At 41.5% G+C, this 24,648-nt stretch overlaps 2 protein-coding genes across 2 annotated transcripts; both read right to left on the reverse strand.

Annotated features, from left to right (window-relative positions):
* Positions 1-22,965: 22,965 nt before the first annotated feature.
* On the reverse strand, positions 22,966-23,505 carry LOC139454956 (uncharacterized). The gene has a single exon (XM_071236554.1). The coding sequence runs from the start codon at positions 23,503-23,505 to the stop codon at positions 22,966-22,968; it is 540 nt and encodes a 179-aa protein (XP_071092655.1).
* Positions 23,506-23,553: 48 nt separating this feature from the next.
* On the reverse strand, positions 23,554-24,210 carry LOC139454957 (cuticle protein 6.4-like). The gene is made up of 2 exons (XM_071236555.1): positions 24,081-24,210; positions 23,554-23,741 (listed from the first exon to the last, which is right to left on the reverse strand). The coding sequence occupies exons 1-2, from the start codon at positions 24,208-24,210 to the stop codon at positions 23,554-23,556; spliced, it is 318 nt and encodes a 105-aa protein (XP_071092656.1).
* Positions 24,211-24,648: the final 438 nt, after the last annotated feature.

The following is a 24,648-nucleotide window of genomic DNA, read 5'->3' on the forward strand; positions in this document are numbered from 1 at the left end:
TCTGTCGTCAAGGTGGAAATTTTATTGAACGATCCTCTGTCGTCAAGGTGGAAACTTTATTGAACGATCCTCTTTCATCAAGGTGGAAACTTTACTGAACGAACCTCTGTCGTCAAGGTGGAAACTTTACTGAACGATCCTCTGTCGTCAAGGTGGACACTTTACTGAACGATCTTCTGTCGTCAAGGTGGAAACTTTGTTGAATGATCCTTTGTCGTCAAGGTGAGAATTTTACTGAACGATCTTCTGTCGTCAAGGTGGACACTTAACTGAACGATCCTCTGTCGTCAAGGTGGAAACTTTACTGAACGAACCCCTGTCGTCAAGGTGGAAACTTTACTGAACGATCCTCTATCATCAAGGTGGGAACTTTATTGAACGATCCATTGTCAAGGCGAACCCTTTACTGAACGAACCTCTGTCGCACCAGAGGGGTCACGTAGACACTTTACTCAGATAACTCTGTCGGCATGTGTCATCTAGATCTTTGACACAAATCATTAAACAGTGTGAAGTTGTGCGAACGTGGGTGGTTGATAAATTGTCACTGATAAAAAAACTTGAATCTTTCTTGTAGAATGGGATTGTAAAAGCTTGTAATCGACTCTATATTGACAGTGCCAATCGAGTTTGGCAGTATGACTCGTCATTGTTAATACAAATCGATTTCGTCAATTTTCACACGTTACTTTTCGTCAAGCCAGATGCTTTAGCGCTCGCCAATATTGACTCGATACGGTCAGTGTCAATCTATGGCGTTAATCTTGAAACTTTACTGTTAGTAACAATCGACTTCGTCAAGCTTGGCACTTTATGTTTTCATTTTTCGCCAACCATGTCTCTACTTTTATTGACAAAAATGTTTTTGTCAATCTTGGTATACTTTAGTGTAAGTATCAATAATCATAAAACGCTTAAGGCTTGACATGTAAGTGACTTATAGTTTCAAATTGTCTCTTAGCTTTAAACGCCCTTAAGTGAATCTCCGTCTCCTTTCATCACCAATACATCATATCCCGTCGCATCAAGCCCAACCGTAATTTACCTCCCCACGACCTATAATCACTCCCCCTTGAAACACGCGTACCATCACTCCCCCGCGCCCATGCCACAGCCCCCAGGACCCCCACGCTCCCCTACTCTTCACATCACGCTTATTCTCGTTATGCGATGCGATTTCAAGCGAGATCATCGTAATTCCAGGCGGATATTTCCCGCGCCGTCAGCCATGTTATTTCTGCGATTACTTGGCCAACAATCAATACCAACCCCACACGCTGACCAGGAATAGATGTCCTTGTAAACAATTTCCCCCTTTTGGGATTGGGTAATCATAGCTTTTCACGACTACATGGCACGATGTCATGCCCTCGTTATTACTACGTTTTCAGATTTCAGAATCCAAAGCTGATGGTGCCGACCGCGCACGTAACTACCATTGAGCGAGAGCGGAGATCGTATGCCACTTGTTGAAGTGGGAACAATTGTCAAGTACCTGTCAGGAATGAACAATTTACAAGCATCTCAGAGGGCTAATTCCCCTGCACTTTGAACAACTCGGACAATGGCTGGCCAATTTCTTTATCGTGTTTGGGTATTGCGTAGGAACAGAATCAAAATGGAAATGACAAGATTCTTAATTTCCTTTTCTTTTTCCACCTGTCAGCAGAAGATGGGGTTTTACAGAGCTTTGAAAAATATAAAAGTTAAGCCCGCGTGATAAATCATTATTCAGATAGTATTTGAGCTTATTTGTGGCTTTGCTGAAGTAAAGAGAGTGGATTTCTGGAATCAGGAAACGATGGCAAATATCGATTTCAGTAATCGTTTAGATTCTTCCTCTCCATAGGTCACCGTTCTCTTCTACATTTTACTAAAGTGGTTTGTGAATATGGTGTTTTACCCGTTCTTAGCAATATACCAGCAACTTCACGGCGCGTGATATCGAAACCCGGCTTTACAGGTTGAACGAATGTGGGAATCGAACCTTGTTTTCGGAGTGACGAACGAGCATTTTTACCGTTAAGTTATCCCAACCTTACGGCTGATGGGGCTTTCAAGACTGGTCCAATCGTCTAAGGCACCGCAATATGCTGTCCGTCCCGTTCAATTCAAAGATACGCCCTGAATTTGTTTTTAGGTTTGTCAGCACCATACCCCGGCTCCGGGGTTTCACAGAAATGGTAAACGTCACTTGTGGCTTTCCTCCCACATGAAGTAATACAAGTCTATTCAAGGCGGCTTTACAACAAACTCACTATATCACACTAAAAGGTCATTTTATATTTGACATAAACCCACAGTAATTTTGTAGCCATTTACTCATAAGATAAATACGTTGTAAAAGACATATAGAAATGAAACATGACCGCAGACACATTTAAGATGAACCCAGTACATAATTACAGCATACAGTGTACGCTTATCTTGAGTGACATATTAATCAAAATATCAATCTTTCCTTTTTATTAAAAACATTTACGAAATGTTAAAAGGATGATGTGATATTAACGTCTCAATGAAGATATTTCAACAAACTCAGAATATACACATATAAGTCCTGAAACATTTTATTTCTGGAAACCTTACTGTCATAAATAATTAGACATTCTTCAGATATATTCAAAATATATACCATAGTCATGAAAACGAATCTATAACCGACTTTTCTTTGTAAGAAATCTATTTTTCTTAGATTTATTCAGCTTCCAGATAGTCTTGTCAGGACATGCAGATACACTTTTTACGAGAGTACTCGACGTTTTTCAGCTTAGTGTAATTGAGATTTTTACATTAATAGACATGGACAGAAACGTTCCCCTTGTGCCACACCAGCGCATATCATATCCGCGCTTCTTGCTCGGCATGCTGTCATGGTCTCAGCTGTTTTTATCATAAATAATACCACGTTGTAATGCCATATATCTGTGTTTTAGTTTTTTTTTCAGCATACGCAGGTGCACTGATTACTAATTGACTTATCAGGGAATTACGTTTTAATCTTTGAAATCGTTTAAGAAATGCGTTTTAAAGACAAATAAACATTTTCTACTTAAAAGCACGTAAATGGATTGGAACCGGTAGCAACTATAAAGATGTTATCCACTTTTAATGCTGTGAGATGTGTGTTTTCATCAACAAACTGGAAACCGATTATGAGTGGACGTAAAATATATTTGAGACAAAAAATGGACTGGAATTACAGTCAGCACATGCTAGCTAGACTTCAAAGACAAGCAATACCGTGAAATTTATCAAACGGATTACATTTACTACATTCGGAAGCCCTTTAAGTTGCATGTAAAAAAATATGTCATGATAATAACTGATTCTTTTCGTGTATATTTGAAGATAGTGATATGGCTAATCCATCAAAGTAGCTATTTCATAACATCGTGTCGATCTTAGCTGAATAAATACTATTTTGGGAAATTCAATTGGCGTGAAAACTCTAAATCTTAGTACACTTCAAATACTAACACCACCGCCTCCACTATGACTACAGCTGCTGCTGGTACTACTAATAAACAACATCAACACCACTACAACTACTGCTACTACTGTAGCTTCTAATACTAATTAATATACTACTATTAATATCACTACTACTACTACTGAATACTACTACTACTATTAGTACTACTACTACTACTGAATACTACTACTACTATTACTACTACTACTACTACTACTGAATACTACTACTACTATTACTACTACTACTATTTCTATTATTACTATTACTTCTACTACTATAAATATTACTACTACTACTACTACTGAATACTACTACTACTATTACGACTACTATTTCTATTATTATCATAACTACTTATACTATTATTATTAATATTATTACTATTACTACTACTATTATTACTACTATTATTATTTTACTATTATTATTATTACTATTACCACAACAACTATCACTGCTGCTACAACTGCTACTACTCCTACGACTACTACCACTAAGTCGGCAGGGTTAAAACACAAAACAGAGGGGTTCCTTTTTTCCAGTTACTCACAACCAGAAACCATTTAAATGTGATTTTAGAGGAAAATGTAAATATAACTTAAATGATGTTATGAATTAAGTGAGACCGTTCATCAGGTCCTCCAATGGGACCACCCTGAACATGTACGGGGCATCATGGAAATAAACCTTGTTCTTTTTTATAAAGCCAATGAACTTATATAATAATATAATTGAATTTTCTGTCCCTTTGGACCCCAATGTGATTAATATTCGGATCTTGCATATGAAATGTCACACCTGCATCCCAAGTATGAAGCTGTCTGACTCCCCATTGTTTCCAGTGCCTCAGATTTGGTGCCTCTTGATCTCTTGGCGCAGATCAGGAGAGTGCCCGGGATTTTCTACCGAGAATACATCCGTTCCGACCATCTGGGTAATACAGAAAGCTGCAGTGTTGAGGAGTCTTAATATCCTCAGGAAGGTTCTGGGTGGGTTAGACTTGGGAGCGTTACCTGGGAGAAGTCCCATTTATATGATAAATTAAGTCTGTCATGAATTTTAATACTTTTATTAACAAGAATGTCATTTGGTGCAAATTCAAGGCGTTACAGACTATTTTGGAGACTTTCAAGGTAATTCAAGGCTGTATGAACCTTGGCTCATGATAAACCTGTCAGACCTGGCTTTGGCAGATGTCACGGTTCTTACGCCGTCTACGCTGAAAAAACGCATCAACCACTGAGGGACCGACTGAAATTGGCATTGTCATGAAGATTTTCAAACGAGTTCGCATCGTGATGTAAAGAAATAGATAGACTGGCGGATTGCCAAAGATAAACCAAACTGAAGTTTATGGATATATTAACACTTAGCAAAAACATAAGCTAACGCATTTCTGATATAAGTGAACATACATACAGCGTGAGATACGTCTAACAGGCGAATATTCACAAGTTAGGAACACTGAGAGTAACTAGTCAGTACTAACATACAACTGCCGTGATCTAAATACACACAGTGTACAAAACCATGTACAGGTGTACACTTGCCCTATAGATGTCTATAGTTGCCCTATACAGGTCTACAGTTGCCCTATACAGGTCTACAGTTGCCCTAAACAGGTCTACAATTGCCACGGCGCCGGTCGGACTAAGTAGTCACGGACATCGGCTCAAACCAGCTGATACCTATCCAGCATAAATAATGATGATGATAATGATGATGATGATGATGATGATGAATGGGACTTCCCGTATGAGTGAGAAAGTTCGGTTTAACGCCGTTTTGAACAGTATTCCAGTCATATCACAGTGTGTCAGCTTAATGTGGGAGGAAAGCATTAAGTGATGTAGGTCTCTGACTGACGAGGAAGGGGGCGGTTGGATAGCCTAGTGGTTAAAGGGTTCGCTCGCCACGCTGAAGACCCGGGTTCGATTCCCGACATGGCTACAATGTGTGCAGCCCATTTGTTGTTCCCACTGCAGTGATATTGCTGGAATATTGCTAAAGCGGCGTAAAACCTCACTCACGCACTCACTGACGAGTAAGATAAGATATCACCAAAAATGTTTTTATCCTAATTTGGACTCGAACACGAATTGTTTTCCCAAATTGTAGCAATACAACAGGGACAAATGGAAATCTTGCTCTTAATTTACTGCATTCCGTGAATCCAGACATTGTTCGCTTAAATTTGATATGGACGTGCATTATGACCACACAAAGTCTTATATAGACATATAGATATACATGTAGTCTTTGGGCCACAGAATACACATGGGCAAAAACAGCTCACAATGTTCGGGAATGCATAAGAAGTTACGTTTATCTGCAAAACAACATACATCTTCTAAAACGCTGGCATCAACCATGATGCTGACTAATTGCTGAATCTGGCTAAGTGCCACGTCCACCGACTCAATGTGTTCTGCTAGTGGAGTAAATGTTACAGGCATGACGCGGCACGTGAGGGAGTCAAGACGGATGACGCGTCGCTAATTATGTGATGGTTCTTGACGACCAGATGAACTAATGTCCATTGTCATCTGTCACAGGTCACGGTTTATATAGAGTTCGTGACTTTCTTTTGTCACGGAATATCGAGCTGACCTCTAACTTTAGGCTGAAATATTGTGAGTGAGTGGGTGAGATTGGCTTTGCCGCTCTGAACAGTATTTCAGTTGTAAACCTCCGGGCAAGAAGAACAAGGAAACTGTTCTATTTGTCACACTGTAAAATGCAAGTGAAACAAAAAGAATTTAAAAAATCATACAATGACTAAGCTATATGGACTATGAGACACCCAACTCCGCATATACACAAATATGCGTAAAATAACAGAATGCACATATAGATTATAGTCTGATGGTGGCTAGAAATATAAGAAACAAGAAATGGTTATTCGACCGTGTCTTATTTGAAACGGCTATCATAGACGATATTACACAACATCAATGCGTATCTCCCAACAGGCGTCTTAGTCAAACCCAATTGTCAAGGGTATACTCTCTTTCGCCAGGCAGTTTATCACGGCGTGTCAACTAAATATTGGAGGAAAGCCCGAAGTGATACTGTCGTTAAACGTTTACCACTTTGGATCCCACGAGCACAGGTAGCTTGCATTGATTTTCTAATTATCCGCGCCAGGAAGCGCCCATCGCCCCGATGAGGATCTTAACTTGATGATTAATATCAAGGTTACAAATCTAGAAAAGTAAACTTGATTCTGATGTTCCGCATGACCTCTTTTAGCAACACCCGCTTAAGACCACAACTGGATACCCGTCCGAATCTGATACTCCATGAATAGCATGGCGTGTGCAAAAAGTCGAATCCGGGCAAACAAACGAAATATGAATTGAAACAACTGTTTCTTAACAGATCTTAACTATATTTAATAATAGGGGCGGCGTAAACTTCTGTGGTGGGTAGTTTGTGTGAAAGAAGAAATTAATTATAACAAGCCAAACTGGAAAACATTTCCATTCAGTGTTTTAACCCAGTTTTACTCACTCTGACAACTTATAACGTTACATTATAAGTTGTCCGTCGGTCTAGAAGGGAACATGGGTTGATGTTAGTATGTTCACCGAAAACAAACTTAGAGTTATCCCTCGGGATATTTCATTCGGAAAAGTTCGTATATATCCGGAGAATGGCGTCTTACGTCATTAATTCGAGATACAACGTAGCGGTTGGTATGTTCCAAATGTAATGCCAACAGTTTGACAACACAAGCGGGGAACATAAGAAATGTGCCTTACATGTAGTGGGGTATAATGGAAATAATAGAATTGGTCTGAACCAATTAGAATCCGACATTCATGTGTATGGTTAGATAAGAATGAAGCGCACTCATTCACCCCACCACTAGTGCAGTGGGTCTAAAACGCTGAAAATAGGACCACTTAGCTCGTCAATTAAGGACCGGTCACTCTACTCGCCTGTCGAGTTCCGTGTAATAAATCCCTCATTTGTCAGGGGCTCCGCGTCTTGGTGGAACTAACAGGATTCTATCTGCGAACACTTGTTGCCAGCACTCGTAACGAGGTGATCAAGTCTAGACCACTCGGTCTTCTACATACACTCTGCTGAAGATAAAACTCAAAGGATATTTAAAGTCGCTTCATTGTGACCTGAGTTCGTTATTCAAATGATCAATAAGGCTTGAGTTCACTGCAATGGAGATGGACAAGATTTGCCAGGTTCGACATTTTGGGTACGCCCGGAAGCGACGGTTTGTCACTCTTTAAAAGTACGTAAAGAATGTGTTCCGAATGAAAAGATGTCGCGTCTCTTAGACGTGACTGATTCAATTGATCTTGGGTTTGGGTCCCAGACTTACTGAGATGACGATCCCTGGGCTGTGTGTGCCTCGACCGTGTTCGGGGGCACGGTTGACCCAGTCGTCAAAGGCGCCGCAATTCGCTGTGCAGAGTTGCGTCCCTTGGCTACGCTGGAAAACTATGATTGTGGGTTCGAATCCCGGTTCGCCCCTATTATGGTCCTAGGTTTGTCAGCACCATACCCGAGTTCGTGGGTTTTACCAAAGTGGTAAAAGTCTAAGACCTGCATCACTTCGGACACGCCGTGATATAACTGAAATATTGTTACGAAATTGTTATTAAACTAAACTCACTCACTCACCCGTGTTCATTGGTTTCAATGGTAAACCGTCGTCTGCCACCAGCATCACTTCACGCTTTTCTCGACATTAAAGTGTTTTTTTAACAATGCCTAAATTAACACGTGATCTAAATACATTCCCTTTTTGGACACGACACCAGTGTTACAAATCTCCCACTACAACCACCACAGATCATCAACATCATCAACACCATCAGCATCATTACATCCTCGCTATAAATCGTCAACATAATCACAATGTACATTGTATCGGCGTTATGTATCAATCCTCATTATAATCATCATCACCATCGTCATCATAATCTGTTTTCACCGCCACTATCATCATCCCTCTCTGTAATCCTCATCCTGTTACTTTCGATATCTGCTGCCATAATTTTCATTCCTACCTGTAAACATCCTCACTATTATTACCATCACAATCATCACAATCTGTAACCACGACAACAAAGTAACATTAACCATACTCTCCTCATCATCGATGGTATACTGATGATGATGATGATGATGATCATCATCATCATCATCATCATCCCCATCATCATCAAGACTAAACTTCATAATCCCTTTCAGCATAACGTGAACACTGGATACCCACCATCCCACCTGCAATGCATGCTCTATCTATCACAGCGTTAATTGCCCATCACGTCTGACCGCCCCACGGCACACTCAACTGTTTGCTCACCTGGTCAATCTGGAACGCTGGTCAAGCATTTAGCCAGCTGACCACAACATATGTTTCAGGAACACGTGCACAGGAAGTCCAGGACATATGGCCAGCATATGAAACGAGATACCACGATGTTTAGTCAGCATTGGGCAAGGTGTATAATCACCGGCTTCCTCGTTACGGCTTCAGCGAGTTGTACACTTCTCCAGACGAATGTAACGAACGGGTCCACATGTCTTACTTCTTCCACGTGTGTCCCCGAGAGTGAGTGAATGTTGCGAAACGCCGCATTCAGCAATATTCCAGTTACTTGTAAATAATCCCGACAGGGCCAACAAACAAGTGACTGAAAACATGAGCACAACGCCACGACGTCCTGGCACGATGAAACACCGTCATCAAAGCAACACCTTCACCTTTAGGAAAGTGTGTGATTGAGTCAGTATTGTTCTACGCCGCTTTTAGCAATAATCCGGCAATATCACGGCGGGGGACACCAGAAATGGGCTTCACACATTGCATACATGTATGCAATCGAGCACGGGCCATCGGCGTGACGAGCATACGCTTTAACCACTAGGCTACCCCACCGCTACGGAAAGATGAACATTGCTTATTGACGCAAATTTTTGTTGGGATGTAAGGTTTTTGGAAAAGGGGATGCGCGTAAAATTAAAAAATGCTTGTTGAATGCTTTTCAATTCTATAAACCTAACGACAAATGTATCAATGAATATTCGCCCCTTCTACATATCTACAATCTTTTATTGTTTGATTTAGGATTTTCTCTTCAGCGCTTCACTAAACGTTTTAGTATTGCATTTCTAACTTAATTTTGTACATTCTGTTCTTTTCTTGTTTGATTGGTTGATTATTTTCTTGTCGCTCTTTAGTGCCGACTTTGCATATTTTGTGTTATTTGCCTGCTGTGCTCGATTGTTTTTTTCAATGCATTCTTGAACTCCTCCCGCCTGTCTTGCCAGTCCTCCAAGGGATGTAAGGGACTTATATATTATTCAGTACCTATGCTTGTGGGCAACATTTCGGGTCAGTGGTTATGTGTGATCTCGCTGATGGGCCGTTCCTCATGCTATTAACCATTGGTTTGCATGGTCTACACTCAGTCATCTCCAGGAGGCCGTGACACAGCTGGAATAGTGTTGTCTGTGCTTAAAACAACATTCCTGTACTCACGTTCCTGCTGTGGCGATATTTCTGTTGTATAGACAGACAGCTGAGCTGTGGAATGTATCTGAACTGGACAAATCCGATTCTCTGTCAATTCCTGACCACATTCACCGTGGTTCTGGAGTTTATCATCAAGTAAAATCTAATGCGGACTTTCTTCACTCCGGATTAAACATAAACAGATTTAAGTCTTTAATGGTGTTTAATATCCAGCCTCATCTTGGCTTGTGAGGCATTGTTACATTTAATGATGGACACAATAAAACAATAACTATAAAACATCAACATCAAAGAATAAATAATTTCGATAACCAGCGAAAAAGATTCCAATGGGTTTTACTAAAAGACAATATAGGATTGAAAATTATATGAATGGATCATAAAAATCAGTGATGACACCAGGTGTTCGCGACAAGGGTCAGCATGTCCTGCCCTACCGGTAACCCCACGACTCACTCAATTTGAGTGAGTGAGTGAGTATGGTTTTACGCCGCTTTTAGCAATATTCCAGCAATATCACGGCGGGGGGCTTCACACATTGTACCCATGTCGGGAATCGAACCCGGGTCTTCGGCGTGACGAGCGAACGCTTTAACCATCACTCAATTTGCATAAATAAGTAAGTGTTTGCTGCGTGACTCAACTCAACCTACCACATGACTCATTCTTCCTCCCTATTAACATATTTTACAACTGTGATAGAATGCTTACGTACGATGTGAATTATTTTTATCTGAGACAGCAATCAAATATCGCATTGTTCCCTGGCCTATGGATTTGTAGATACGGGCGCGCCATTAAAAGGTCAAATGCGGTATTATACAAACCAAACGCGTAATTGTAATTACCACAGACAGTTTGGTCACCTCAGTTCACACAAACCTTTGTCGTTTTTCCTCTCATGTTTAATTCCTAGCTGGATACAATACTACAAATGATTTCACATACTTCTGTCAGGGAAACCCAACACCAGACAGACACAGTTGGCAGACATCAAAGCGCCCCTTACTCTTTCTATGAACTTTGTGTGTTTTATAAAAACCTTCCAGTTCATGACAAGTCGCGCCGAGGCCATACATGCAATGATTGTTGTCGGCAAATATTATCTCAGATTCTGTTTTCCTCACAACTGCTTATCTTGGGACCAATCGATGGGTGGCTATTGTTGTAGGCGGTCGTTATCGACATCAAAGCGAGGCTGAGCGATGTTTGCGTGTGCGCATGTCTGCGGCAGTTGTATACACACGGAGAGTTATGGGCAGAGGCCTCTGTCATCGGTTTGTGTACAGAATCCTTATATTACTTCTGCCATCCTTCATATGTAGCCAACAAATGAATTGGTGCGAAAATATGCAAAAAAAAACTGCCGGGCCAAGGAACGTATACACACGTGTTTGATGTAGTCTAAAAATGAAACAAACAAGAAATGGTTATTCGATGATGATACATTTGATACGGGTATCAATTTTGTGTTTAGGAACTTTAGTTTTCTTGTGTTTTATGTGTTTCGGCGACTGTTTTCAGTCAAGAAAAATTTTGATAACGTTCGTATTTTTTTATCAGGTGCAATTTTCAAGTGTATACTTTCTTTGCAGTTTTTTTAGATATACGTCTGACAATGGTCAGTCGATCTCATTTTTTATTCATTCAGGGTGTAAAGAAAATGTGTGTATGTGCGCTTAAGTGTTGGTGAATAAGTGTCTGCCTTTCTGTGTGGGTGTATCAGTGTGTGTCTGTGTCTGTGTCTGTGTCTGTGTGTACTTAGACTAACATATAGTCTCTGAAATGAACATATCATACAGAAAATAAAAATCTAATAAAAAGGGAGCCCAGTGATTCTCTTCATTTTCAGATTCTGATACTGCAGTAATCTAGACTTGCCAAACATTATAGACTTGCATGGGCTGTAGTTGATATAAATGTATCAGGGTCTGTAAGACAGACTAGTGTGTACTTTGCATTTACAAACCTGTCGTTCGTTTTATGATTTCACAAAATCAATATTTAGAACATGTTTCCTTGACTACCAGTTTTGTTTCCTGCGTTCAAATGATAGACGAGTCGTCATCGTACTTTCCACATTCTAAATGTTGACTTTATGCATATTAATAATAGTAATCTTCCTTTATAAAGATACGTGTATGCATTTCAAACATAAACTAGTCGTTATTTCCCCGAGAAACCAATGCATGTCCCTCATATAGCAATTACAAGCTCGAAGAAAGAGGTGCAATTATGCTATTTGTGTGCACTTGATCTAAGTGAGTGAGTGAGTGGGTATGGTTTTACGCCGCTTTTAGCAATATTCCAGCAATATCACGGCGGGGGACACCAGAAATGGGCTTCACACATTGTACCCATGTGGGAAATTGAACCCAGGCTGTTGGCGTGACGAGCGAACGCTTTAACCACTCGGCCACCTCACCACCCCTAACGCAATATGAGAATGAAACGGTCAGAGTTTGATTCCGTTTTTTAGCTAATAAAGTGAATCTACACATCTAGGTGAAACACTCCCGCGTCTGTTACGGTAGATAAGTGCTGTGTTTATGAGAGCACGGTGTATCTAGAGGGGATTGTTTTCTGACTCATCGCTTCTGTTCCAGACTGTACACATATTGCCGCCAGGTGCGTTATTTCTGCTGCCTGCTGGTTCACTGAGATACAATCATGTTTACACGTTCTGCCAGACTTAAATTTATGGCCTGTTTAAATAAATTTATTTTTTTCTCATGACCTGCCCGACCCTTGTATTAAGCAATTTTAAGAAACGACCTTTCAAGTCAAATTTCGTTTTTGCGCTGGATACCAACCTTTTGCACATTCATGGTCTAGTCACCGCAGCGTGGCCAAAATAGGTCATGTGGTATAGTAGAATCAGGTTTAGGTGTAAATATTTGTAACCTACTAAAAATGAAATGACAAATAAAATCCTCCTTCCCTACAAAGTCAGTATTAAATTGCCACTCTGTAATGCACATGTACATAAAATTGTTTGCTGTTTAACGCCGCAATATTCCAGCTAGAGAATAGCCAGAGCTGTAAATAATCAAGTCTGTACCAGACAATCCACTGATTGACATCATGAGCATCGATCTTCGCAATTGGGACACGATGACATGCATCAACCAAGTCAGCAAGCCTGACCACCCGATCCCGTTAGTCGCCTCTTACGACACATGGCTTGCTGAAGACCTATTTTAATCCGAATCTTCACTGGATGATATGCATCTTCTTATTTTTGTCTATTTTCTTTGAAAATGATTGATGTGAATTATGCAAGGCCCATGTTCATTATATATTAATGAAAAGAGCATGTTGATGTCGTTATGCACAGATTCAATGATGAGGTGAAGAGTGAGTGAGTGAGTTTGGATAAACGCCGCTTTGAACAGTATTCCAGTTATATCACGGCGTGTAAGCTTAATGTGGGAGGAAAGCCCGAAGTGATGCAGATCCTGGAATACCACTTTGGTGAAACCAAAGAGCACGGGTATGGTGCTGCATACCTAGAAATATGGTCGGGGTGAACAGGGTTTCGAACTCAGACATTGGGTTGTAATACTGATTGTATAGTGATAACAATTATTGTAGGGGCATTATGTTCCAGAATTATAAAGCAGAGTAGAAATACAAAAAAATAAACTCAAAAAAACTGTTAAACAACACCAATGATTGAAGGCTGCATATTCAATACCCACCAGCCATGACATATTAACTATAATCATATGGAAAAAGCGAGTGTTCTTATTTCTTTTGATAAGAACTTAAACATGTTTGACAAGGCATCGTGCAGGTAACGTTTCTGAAATGTAAACATATTTTCATTCATCTAAACAAAAGCATAACAAATATACATTATAATATGTTAAAAAACTGTTAATGTTCAGCTTTTGTTCGAAATACAACGGACACACTTTATTGCTGTCTAAATTCACCGTCTTCGCGCGCAGCAGCCATTAACGATAAAGTGGTTCCCAAATCCCTCAATCGCCGTCTTATCTCCACTCCCCACCTGAGACTTATTATCAATTGTTCCGTTATGAGAAGAAATGGGCGTCCTACATTTACTATTGATTTTAACAGAATGGTATATAATTAGAACATTAGCCGATTAGATCACTACATTTGAAATCTATCACTACAACTTTGATGTTTTTTATGAATAGTGCTTCGTGTCAATCACGATAATGTACAACGATGATAGTTCATACTGCCTGTTATGCACATATAGTTTTCCTTTGATGATGTCGTACAATGTGACAATCCATGCATTATTGCTGAAGTGGGATGCGGAGGATGAGGGGACCAGTCTGAGACCAGTATCTCCCAGCTCAAGTTGTTAATAGCATGGGTGTATACGTCAGTCTCAACGTGGATGTTACCGTTAGGTGTTCAATATCCTCTGGCGTACTCGTATTGTGTATTGCGAGTGTTTACGTGATCTGTGTTTGGGGTGAATTTACATGATCCAGTGATTTGCATTTGTGAGCGAGATTTAGTCTATTGCGTTGGTTACGTGACCATGTCTTTTGTCTTGGTAACTGACAAAGTATTTTGGTTTACGTGGTTACGGTTTTTGGCTTTGGTTAAGATGATCTAGTCTTTCTCTTTGGTTAACGTGATAATGGTATTTATCTTTGGTTAACGTGTTATCGTACTTTGCGTTGGTTAACGTGATCTCGTACCCTGCGTTGGTTAACGTGATTTGGTACTTTGTGTTGGTAGACGCGATCTCGTACTTTGTGTTGGCTTACGTCATCTCGTACTTTGCGTAGGTTAACTTGATATCGTACTTTGCGTAGGTTAACGTGATTTCGTACTCTGCGTTGGTTAACGCGATCTCGTACTTTGCGTAGGTTAACGTGATGTCGTACTTTGCGTTGGTGAACGTGATCTCGTACTTTGCGTTAGTTAACGTGTTCTCGTACTTTGCGTTAGTTAACGTGATCTCGTACTTTGCGTAGGTTAACGCGATCTCGTACTTTGCGTAGGTTAACGTGATCTCGTACTTTGCGTTGGTTAACGTGATCTCGTACTTTGCGTTGGTTAACGTGATCTCGTACTTTGCTTTGGTTAACGTGATCTCGTACTTTGCGTTGGTTAACGTGATCTCGTACTTTGAGTTGGTTAACGTATTACTTTGTTGGTTTGTTGTGATGGAGAAGTCATGCCGGTACGGTGACAATCAACCAGATCATACATTGTGACGAACGATCTTCATTATTTTTACGTCTGGGCGTCCAACAAACGTGGAATCTTGATGACGCGGGTGATGGCGGGTTAGCCGAGGGGAGTATGCGTTCACTCGTTAAGCATAAATATCGGGTTCGATTCCCAATGTGGTGGGTACATTTCTGGAATGTTGCAAAAAGCATCTATTCACTCACACACATATGAATGAATGAATGAATGAATGAATGAATCCTTCTACCTCAGAATCACTACTGGGTGGTTATTACGAAAGCACCGAAGACAACAAATATAACACATTAACGCCGTAAAATAACTGTTCTCGAACATCGGAAGCAGAGTCCATTTGGTGGAAAAGTGAAGGTGTAGAAACAAACTGATAATTGCTGTTCAGGTTTCAGATAAAACTGGTATAATCGGTACCATACCAAACTTACTCAGTCATTATAATCGATGTGGTATCCTACAGGCACTGCAGCCAGCCGACTGATAGATATTATTCAAGCCGAATGGCCTCGATTTCAACCACCAAGAACTCGATGAAACAATAAGATAGATACATGAATAGCAACATAATTCCCAGTGTCCGAACACCTTATCTGCAAGATTCACGCGTTAACTTATACCGTATCTTGTCTTCCGGTAATGAAATACCAAGGTAAAATACAAGCAGATGAGGTGATAAGCGGTTCTGCTGCCCCCTAGCGGCAGAATAACAAACTTCAAAGACAACTCATAGTCTCCACTGCACCGACCGACCGTTGGGGGTGTGAAATTAGGAGATTTGAGACTGATAATACACTCAAACTCCAACTTGTTCAACAATGAATGACAGAGCATGTTTTCTGTGCATCAGCGTACACGGCAAGCCATTACGCCTCTCGTCAGTTAACTAAAGCCTCATTTGTATATTAAGATGCATATCTGTTCACGCTTGTCGGAAGACGTGATGAAGAAGTGGTTAAAAACAAATGTAATGAAGAAAAATACGTCGGCCTTTTTGCAACGGAAACAATTTCTCAACACCCAATGTGCTATTGCACCGTTTCGAACAACGCACGTGGTCTCATCAGCACGTGCGTCACCTTAATCCCCGCCGCGAGGTGTAAAACGCACGGACGAGTTGACAGATTCTCATGCACGTGCATGTAGAACCGTACCGGTGTCTCATTAGATATGAATACTGTGTTTATATTATCCGGGTTGAGTTCTGTAGTTCAACCGCCCGGCCATCTGGTTGAGAACTCTGTCGTGCGTTCTGCACTAACGGTTGTGAGAATTTTTGTTTACACGTTTAAAACATAGTTTCTGCATTGTTTGAATACACGGCAATTGGTTAAATAGCGGTTAAACGTGACAGGGGCGTTAGCAGCGAAGTGAACATAAAGCAAAAACAATCGTTGGCACTTATGTTTTGTGCTCCGAGCGCTGTTTGAGAGGGGTCAGCACAAAGGTCACGCTTCTATCTGTGCATAACAATGTTGTTTCAAACATTAATTCTAAACTTGTGTCAAATATCACGCATCACTTGATGTTTTACGGATGAAATGAAATAAACAATTCTGAAGAAAATAACCACGTGGTGACAAATGGATTAAAAAAACAAGTATTTTCAACTTGAAAACAAGAAATACAATTACGAGCCATAAAATGTTGTTAAAAGTCTATTAAACCTTAAAAACCGTGGGGCGTAAAATTGAAATTGTTTCACAGTCCAGCGCACACACATAATTACGTGACTGCAAGAACTTGGTGTTTAAAACATAAGCAACGTCAACCATTGACGAATTAACTGATATCCAATATTTGATATAATATGTGTCCACTGTTTAAAATGAATACTCGACAAGGTAACATGTTATCTTTTCAGTGGCTACTTATATAAAGCATGTTTTTTCTCTATCTGATTCAAGCAGATGTAATTTCTGTATATGCACGTGACATCATATTATGAGTTAGTATCAATTGTACTTTAGGCCATATGGCCATAATACTGAACAAACCTGTCTGTCTGTCTGTCTGATATATTGTTGATCTAAAGTTGGGTAACATATTAGAGTACATTATAAATTATGTAGCTCAGTTATTTGTCGACATTCTGTTGTGAGTGACTTGGATTTAACGACGTTTTGAACAGTATTCTAGTTATATTACGGCGTGACGAGGCCCGTGAAGATCCGGGGTAGAATAGGTCTTCATCAACCCATGCTTGATGTAAGAGGCGACTAACGGGATGATGTGGTCAGGCTCGCTGACTTGGTTGATGCATGTCATTGTATCCTAATTGCGTGGATCGGTGCTCATGCTGTTAATCACTGGATTGTCTGGTCCAGACTCGATTATTTACAGACCGCTGTCATATAGCTGGAATATGCGTATTCGTAAATAATCGAGTCTGGAACAGACAAACCAATGATTAACATCATGAGTATCGATCTACGCAATTGGGATACGATCGATGACATGCATGCATCAAGTAAGCGAGCCTGACCACCCGATCCCGTTAGTCGCCTCTTACGACAAGCATGGGTTGCTGTAAACTTAGTCTAACCCGGATCTTCACGGGTCGCATCACTAATGTTCTAAATCTGGAACATGTACTTTTCGCAATGCCTTGTCTTGCGGGGAGAACGTTTTGTTGCAGGGAGATGTGTTCGGTTATGTACGGTAAAAACTTGTCATGACTGCCCGCATTTTAACGTAAGAACTGCATTCATATAGCCGTGCCTAGACAAGAACAATGTCGCACGGTTACAAATAATGCTTTTGTTTATTCAGATAAAAAGGGTTGAAAATGGTGAAGTGGTCAGTATGAAATTGATCTTCAAGTGAGAACCCTTTCTATTTGTTCGTGCCACATAGCCGACCTTTAGATATATCAAAAATCAAATATTCAGCTTCAATTGCTTTCTAAAAGGCCCTAAATATATATGTGTAATTTCCAGTTACACTGAACGTCGCTCGCCAATAAAACCTGTTATGTTCCGTTGATTGTGTGTTTTCCATTGAACGATAGTGTTAATGTCTGATCAGCGATGCGAACGACACTTTTCAAGCCGGAAGCTGATTAAACGCTTTTAGAGTCGTGTTGTCCATAGTCATTACCAAGCCAAGCGTTGTACTTTGTCTTCAAATACCCCCTAACTCAATAGCATTCATTTATCATCCCTATATTCGTTCCGTTATGTCCATCATTCCAACCTTTAGTAGATAACGGCTATCTCGCGTTGACAAAGCTACGGCGTGTTCGGAATACTAAAGCGGGTTCTTACAAAGTTGGAAATTGGAAAAACACGGCCCGTCTAAGTCCCAAATCTAATTCTGTCTAATTGTAGCTTATCGCGGATATTTAAATCAAATTAAGCTTAAAGGGACGACCGTTTCGAGGCGGAAGTAGGTCAATGCTGGCATGTACATTGCAAAACTCAACTGGCAATAGTCCCATGAGGTTCGCACGTGTCGGGAATAACAACTCGTGCAAGTGGTGGAGAAAATATTACTTGGACAATTGGCTTTGAAGACAGGCTGACATCAATTATTGATGGTGTAATATAGCATACATGAAAACTTGCATTTATACACGTGACAGCTTCACACTTAACTTCTACATAAGGGTCAGGATAATACAACACGGGTTGAACAAAAAGTTGAACTTGTTTTAGCCCTCGAGTGGTTATACAATTAATAGTTCAGTTTTGTCTGTTAGTCCACTTTGCGATATAACGAATAACGAACACCGAAAATTAAGTTCGTTACATCCAACGTTCGTTATGGACAACTCGACCTTGTTTTACAAAGTCAGGGGATCACGGGTGGCGGTGTTGTCTTAGGCGCCGCATTACGCAGTGCTGAGTTGCGTCCCTTGGGCACGCTTAAAACCTATGGTCGTGAGTTCGAATCCCGGTTTGTCAGCATCATATCCGAACTTGGTAAACGTCTAAGACCTGCATCGCTTCGAGCACCCCCCCCCCCCCCCCCCAAACACACACACACACACACACATTTAACTTGCATGCTATGATATAGCTGGAATATTGTTCAAAGCGGCGTTAAAACCAACTCACTTACCCAACAAACTAACGCTTGCTTCGACTATCGGTCCAGCTATAAAATCATGTAGATTTCAGCGTGTCTTTGAAACATTCTTACTTTAACGAACAGGGCCCCGTTTCACAAAGCAGTCTTAGTCATTACCCAACTATTTTAACACAGACGTATATGCACGAACAGGGTTATCTCTACAGCTATCGTACGTCTATGATTAGGTATGGGAGTTGGGATCGTCTTAATGATGAGATCGCTTCGCGGGAATGCTCTCATGTCCATGGGTGGAAACACTGAATATCACTCTGCTTCTACCACTACTACTACTATTACAGACCACCACTACCACAACCACCACCACCACCACCACCACCACCGGTCCTTCTACTACTACTAGATACTAATGTTGTATCTGCTACTACAACAACTACTACTACTACTACTACTACTACTACTACTACTACTACTACTACTACTACTACTACTACCACTTATACTACTACTACTACTACTACTTATACTACTACTACTACCACTTATACTACTACTACTACTACTACTACTACTTATACTACTACTACCACTTATACTACTACTACTACTACTACTTCTACTACTACTACTACTTATACTACTACTACTACCACTTATACTACTACTACTACTTATACTACTACTACTACTACTACCAATTATACTACTACTACTACTACTACTGACCCGTGAAGATCCGGGTTAGATTAGGTCTTCAGCAACCCATGCTTGCCGCAACAAGGCGACTAGCGGGATCGGGTGGTCAGGCTCACTGACTTGGTTGATGCATGTCATCGATCCCAATTGCGGAGATCGATGCTCATGATGTCAATCACTGGATTGTCTGGTCCAGACTCGACTATTTAAAGACCGCCGTCATATAGCTGGGATATTGCTGAGGGCGTCGTTAAGCAACAAACTACCTCCACCACTATTACTACTACTACTACTACTACTACTACTACTACTACTACTACTACTACAACTACCACCCACTACTTCTACGTGTGCTGTTTCTGCTTCTATTCATATCACTACAACTACCACTTCTACCAATACTTCTGGCTTCTACTAATACTGTTAGCACTAGAACTGCTCACACCAGCCCCTCTTATTCATCACTATTACAAACAACACAATCAATACACGTTAACCTCACATCAGGCAGTTCTACAGAAAACAGCCGACTGTGACAAAATCAAAAAACAAATACGGCAGGTGTTTGCAACAAAAAGTAACTAATTACAAATATTCAAAAACCCGAACATGTTATAATTGGTTCCTGGTCACTTTATTCAAAGACAGGAAATACCGTCAAAACCTTCTTCGAGAACAAAGATTATTTCTGGAATGACTGTTTATTTTGACAGGAGTCATTAGAATAGTATGTTAAAGAGACAGTAAACAGGAGCAAAACTAAATATATTTTGAACAGACAACTACATTTTTTAACGAATGATCTTTCTTTTTCTTTCAAAAGCACTTGGTGCACCTTCTGCGTTAATGTCATAAATACTTTGTGTAATGTGCAAGTGCCTGACTAAAGAATTACATGATTTCCGCATGGAAAAAGGATATGAGAATGAGCAGTGTGATGAAAAAAGTTAATTGTATGTCTGTTGGAATTTCCGGCCTATCAAAGAAGCACAATTCCATGAGCTATATCCCAGTGTCGGGTAACCTTGTTGAGACTGGGGTCACGTCTTCCGATATGTGCGACTCCGTGTATCAATAGTGAAACCAGTTAGTTCGGGTTTTGGTAGGCATCATGTTAGCACGTGTTCTCACTCCATTATAGCCTAATGTGGTTTCTGAGTGAATACTGTTCTTGAAAAGTAGTCTGTCTTACAGACCCTGATACAAATATATATCAAATACAGCCCATGCAAGTCTATAATGTTTGGCAAGTCTAGATCACTGCAGTATCAGTATCTGAAAATGAAGAGAGTCACTGGGCTCCTTTTTATTATATTTTTATTAAGATAACTGAACAACTGTTTTTATGTACGATATGTTCATTTCAGAGACTAGATTTTAGTCTATGTTCAAAGCCTCAGTCAGTTATATTTAAGCTATATTACGTCGGTTTGTAATTAATCGAGTCTGGACCAGTGGTTGATATTATGAGCACTGAGGTATGATGACGCAGGAGGCGGTGGGGTAGCCTAGTGGTTAAAGCGTTCGCTCGTCACGCCGAAGACCGGGGTTTGCTTCCCCGCATGGGTACAATCTGTGAAGTTCATTTCTGGTGTCCCCCGCGGTGATATTGCTGGAATATTGCTAAAAGAGGCGTAAAATCATACTCACTCACTGTGATGACAGTCAAACAATGTACAGAACCTGATTACTCGATCCCACAAAAATGGCTCTCACGGCAATCATTACGTAAGAGCGCATGACCTAGAACCCCTTCATGTCTGAAAAGAAAACAATACTCTGAGAAAGATTTCAGGTAAAACAGACTTTCGTTAATTTGAACATTTATAGACAATAACTTAAACCATCATTTAAATACTGGGGGCACGGGTGGCCCAGTTGTCTGAGGCGCGCATTTCGTGCATCCTTTGGGTACGCCAGAAACCTACGATTGTGGGTTCGAATCCCATTTCCCCCCGATCATGTTTCTAGGTTTGTCAGCACCCTCCCCATGCTCGTGGGTTTCACCGAAGTGGTAAACGTCTCGGACCTGCATCACTTCGAGCTTTCCTCCCACATTAAGCTGACACGCCATGATATAACTGGAATACTGTTAAAAGCGGCGTGAAAAGCAACTCACTCAATTACTCATTGTCTTTAAGAATAACTCAGTCACTCATTCATATGATTATAGGCAGGATTCCGGAATAATGGAGTTCAGAATAATTATTCAGTCCCAGACGAATTCTGCGGTAAATTGATATGCACCAATTATAACTCGACGTTTCAGACAATTCTATTCACAGACAAACAGTGTCTGTGCATCAAACACTTTCGGACAAAACTCCACTCCGCTCTCTTCAACTCACAGGCTTGGAACTGGAATTACTAGTTTGACTAGTTTACATTACTATCACATTATACAACACAGTCTAAAGACATTTATGATTATCATATCTGTTGCGAACTTAGTTTTTATTACACCTTACAAAATCTTTTCTAAAAATCGAACGTCCCGTTGTACGAACTATGTGCGGAGGGATCGGTAGGTATGCGGTTTACACTGAAGTCATACAATATCACTACGCCATTGTTGCCGGGGGATTATGCAACTAACGACATAAGCGGAGGGACCGGAATGGGAAAAGAAATCGTGTGCCATTGCATCTATTCTTGTCCGTTCTGGAAGCCCCCTGCCCACATAGACGTGTAAATCCCCAAGACACGTCTGGCTTACACGGTCTTACCCCTGACAGATGGATCTCCTCACGGCGATGACCGCGGCACATCTTACATGACTAGGTTACACAAATATGATATTGTCCTGACGTTAAGTCGTAGGTGTATATGACACTGAGTGGGAACAGATGGCGCATGCACTTGTAGCCGTGATATAAGTTGCTGGACAAGAGAAAGTGTTCACCTAAAAATTGGATTTGACCAAAAATTACAAACGCTATCAAAACGTCAATAGGCTGAAAACGTAGGATTCAGCAGTAATGGTAGTCAGGGTAATGTGTTTTCATTTTCTACGTAAATCGCAAATTGGTGTCGTATTGACAGCATTCACTCATTAGCCCAAGTTGCCCGAGTAACCCGAGTAGACCAAGTAGCCCGAGTAGACCAAGTAGACCGAGTAACCCGAGCAGCCCGAGTAGACCAAGTAGCCCGAGTAGCCCAAGTAGCCCGAGTAGCCCGAGTAGACCAAGTAGCCCGAGTAGCCCAAATAGACCGAGTAGCCCAAGTAGCTCGAGCAGCCCGAGTAGACCAAGTAGCCCGAGTAGACCATGTAACCGAGCAGCCCGAGTAGACCAAGTAGCCAAAGTAGCCCAAGTAGCCCGAGTAGACCAAGTAGCGCGAGTAGACCAAGTAACCGAGAAGGCCGAGTAGCCCGAGTAGACCAAGTAACCGAGAAGGCCGAGTAGACCAAGTAGCCCGAGTAGACCAAGTAGCCCGAGTAGCCCAAGTAGCCCGAGTAGACCAAGTAGCCGGAGTAGACCAAGTAGCCCGAGTAGACCAAGTAACCGAGAAGGCCGAGTAGACCAAGTAGACCAAGTTGCCCGAGCAACCCGAGTAGACCAAGTAGCCCGAGTAGACCGAGTAGCCCGATCATCCCGAGTAGCCTGGGTAGACCAAGTAGCTTTGAGTAACCCTAGTAGCCCTAGAAGACCAAGTTGCCCGAGTAGCCCGAGTAACCCGAGTAGACCAAGTAGCCCGAGTAGCCCGAGAAGACCAAGTTGCCCGAGTAGCCGGAGTAGCCCGAGTAGACCAAGTAGCCCGAGTAGACCAAGTAGCCCGAGTAGACTAAGTAGCCCGAGTAGCCCAAGTAGACCGAGTAGCCCGGGTAACCTGAGCAGCCCGAGTAGACCAAGTAACCCGAGCAGCACGAATAGACCAAGTAGCCCGAGTAGTCCTAGTAGCCTGAGTAGACCAGGTAGCCATAGACCAAGTAGCCGGAGTAGCCCGAGTAGGCCAAGTAGCCCGAGTAGCCCTAGTAGACCAAGTAGCCCGAGTAGACCAAGTAGCCCGGGTAACCTGAGCAGCCCAAGTAGACCAAGTAACCCGAGCAGCCCGAATAGACCAAGTAGCCCGAGTAGCCCTAGTAGACCAAGTAGCCCTAGTAGACCAAGTAGCCCGAGTAGCTCTAGTAGACCGAGTAGCCCGAGTAACCCGAGTAGACCAAGTAACCAGAGTAGCCCGAGTAGACGAAGTAACCCAAGAAGTCCGAGTAGGCGGAGTAACACAAGTAGCCCGTGTAGCCGGAGTAACAGAAGCAGCACGAGTAGCCGGAGTAACACAAGTAGCCCGAGTAGACCATGTAGCCCGAGTAGCCCAATTTGCCCATGTAAATGAGTAGCCCAAGTAGCCCGAGTAGCCCGTGCAGCCCAAGTAGCTCGATTTGCCCCAAAGCCCGAGTACCCCGAATTGCCCGAGTAGCCCTAGTAGCCCGAGTAGCTCAAGGAGCCTGAGTAGCCCGAGTAGCCTCAGTAGCCAGTGTAGCCACTCAACACCATGTTGCCACGACGTCATATTACTGTAATACAAACTCATCTACTCACACTGGAAATAGCGATCAGGTGGCGCAGTGGTTATAGTGGCTTTGGCACATTGGCTCGTTAACCCCTCGTTCGATTTCTCACGCGAAGACCGTTCTTGGAGACCCCGTGATATTGCTGAAAACGTTTTAACCAAATTACTCACTTACATTTGTACAGCACCAGTCGATTAACCAAAAAACATCATTCGTCAGCAGATC

Source organism: Haliotis cracherodii, unplaced genomic scaffold, assembly GCF_022045235.1.
Source record: "Haliotis cracherodii isolate W230 unplaced genomic scaffold, xgHalCrac1.p SCAF_11, whole genome shotgun sequence".
NCBI lineage: Eukaryota > Metazoa > Mollusca > Gastropoda > Lepetellida > Haliotidae > Haliotis > Haliotis cracherodii.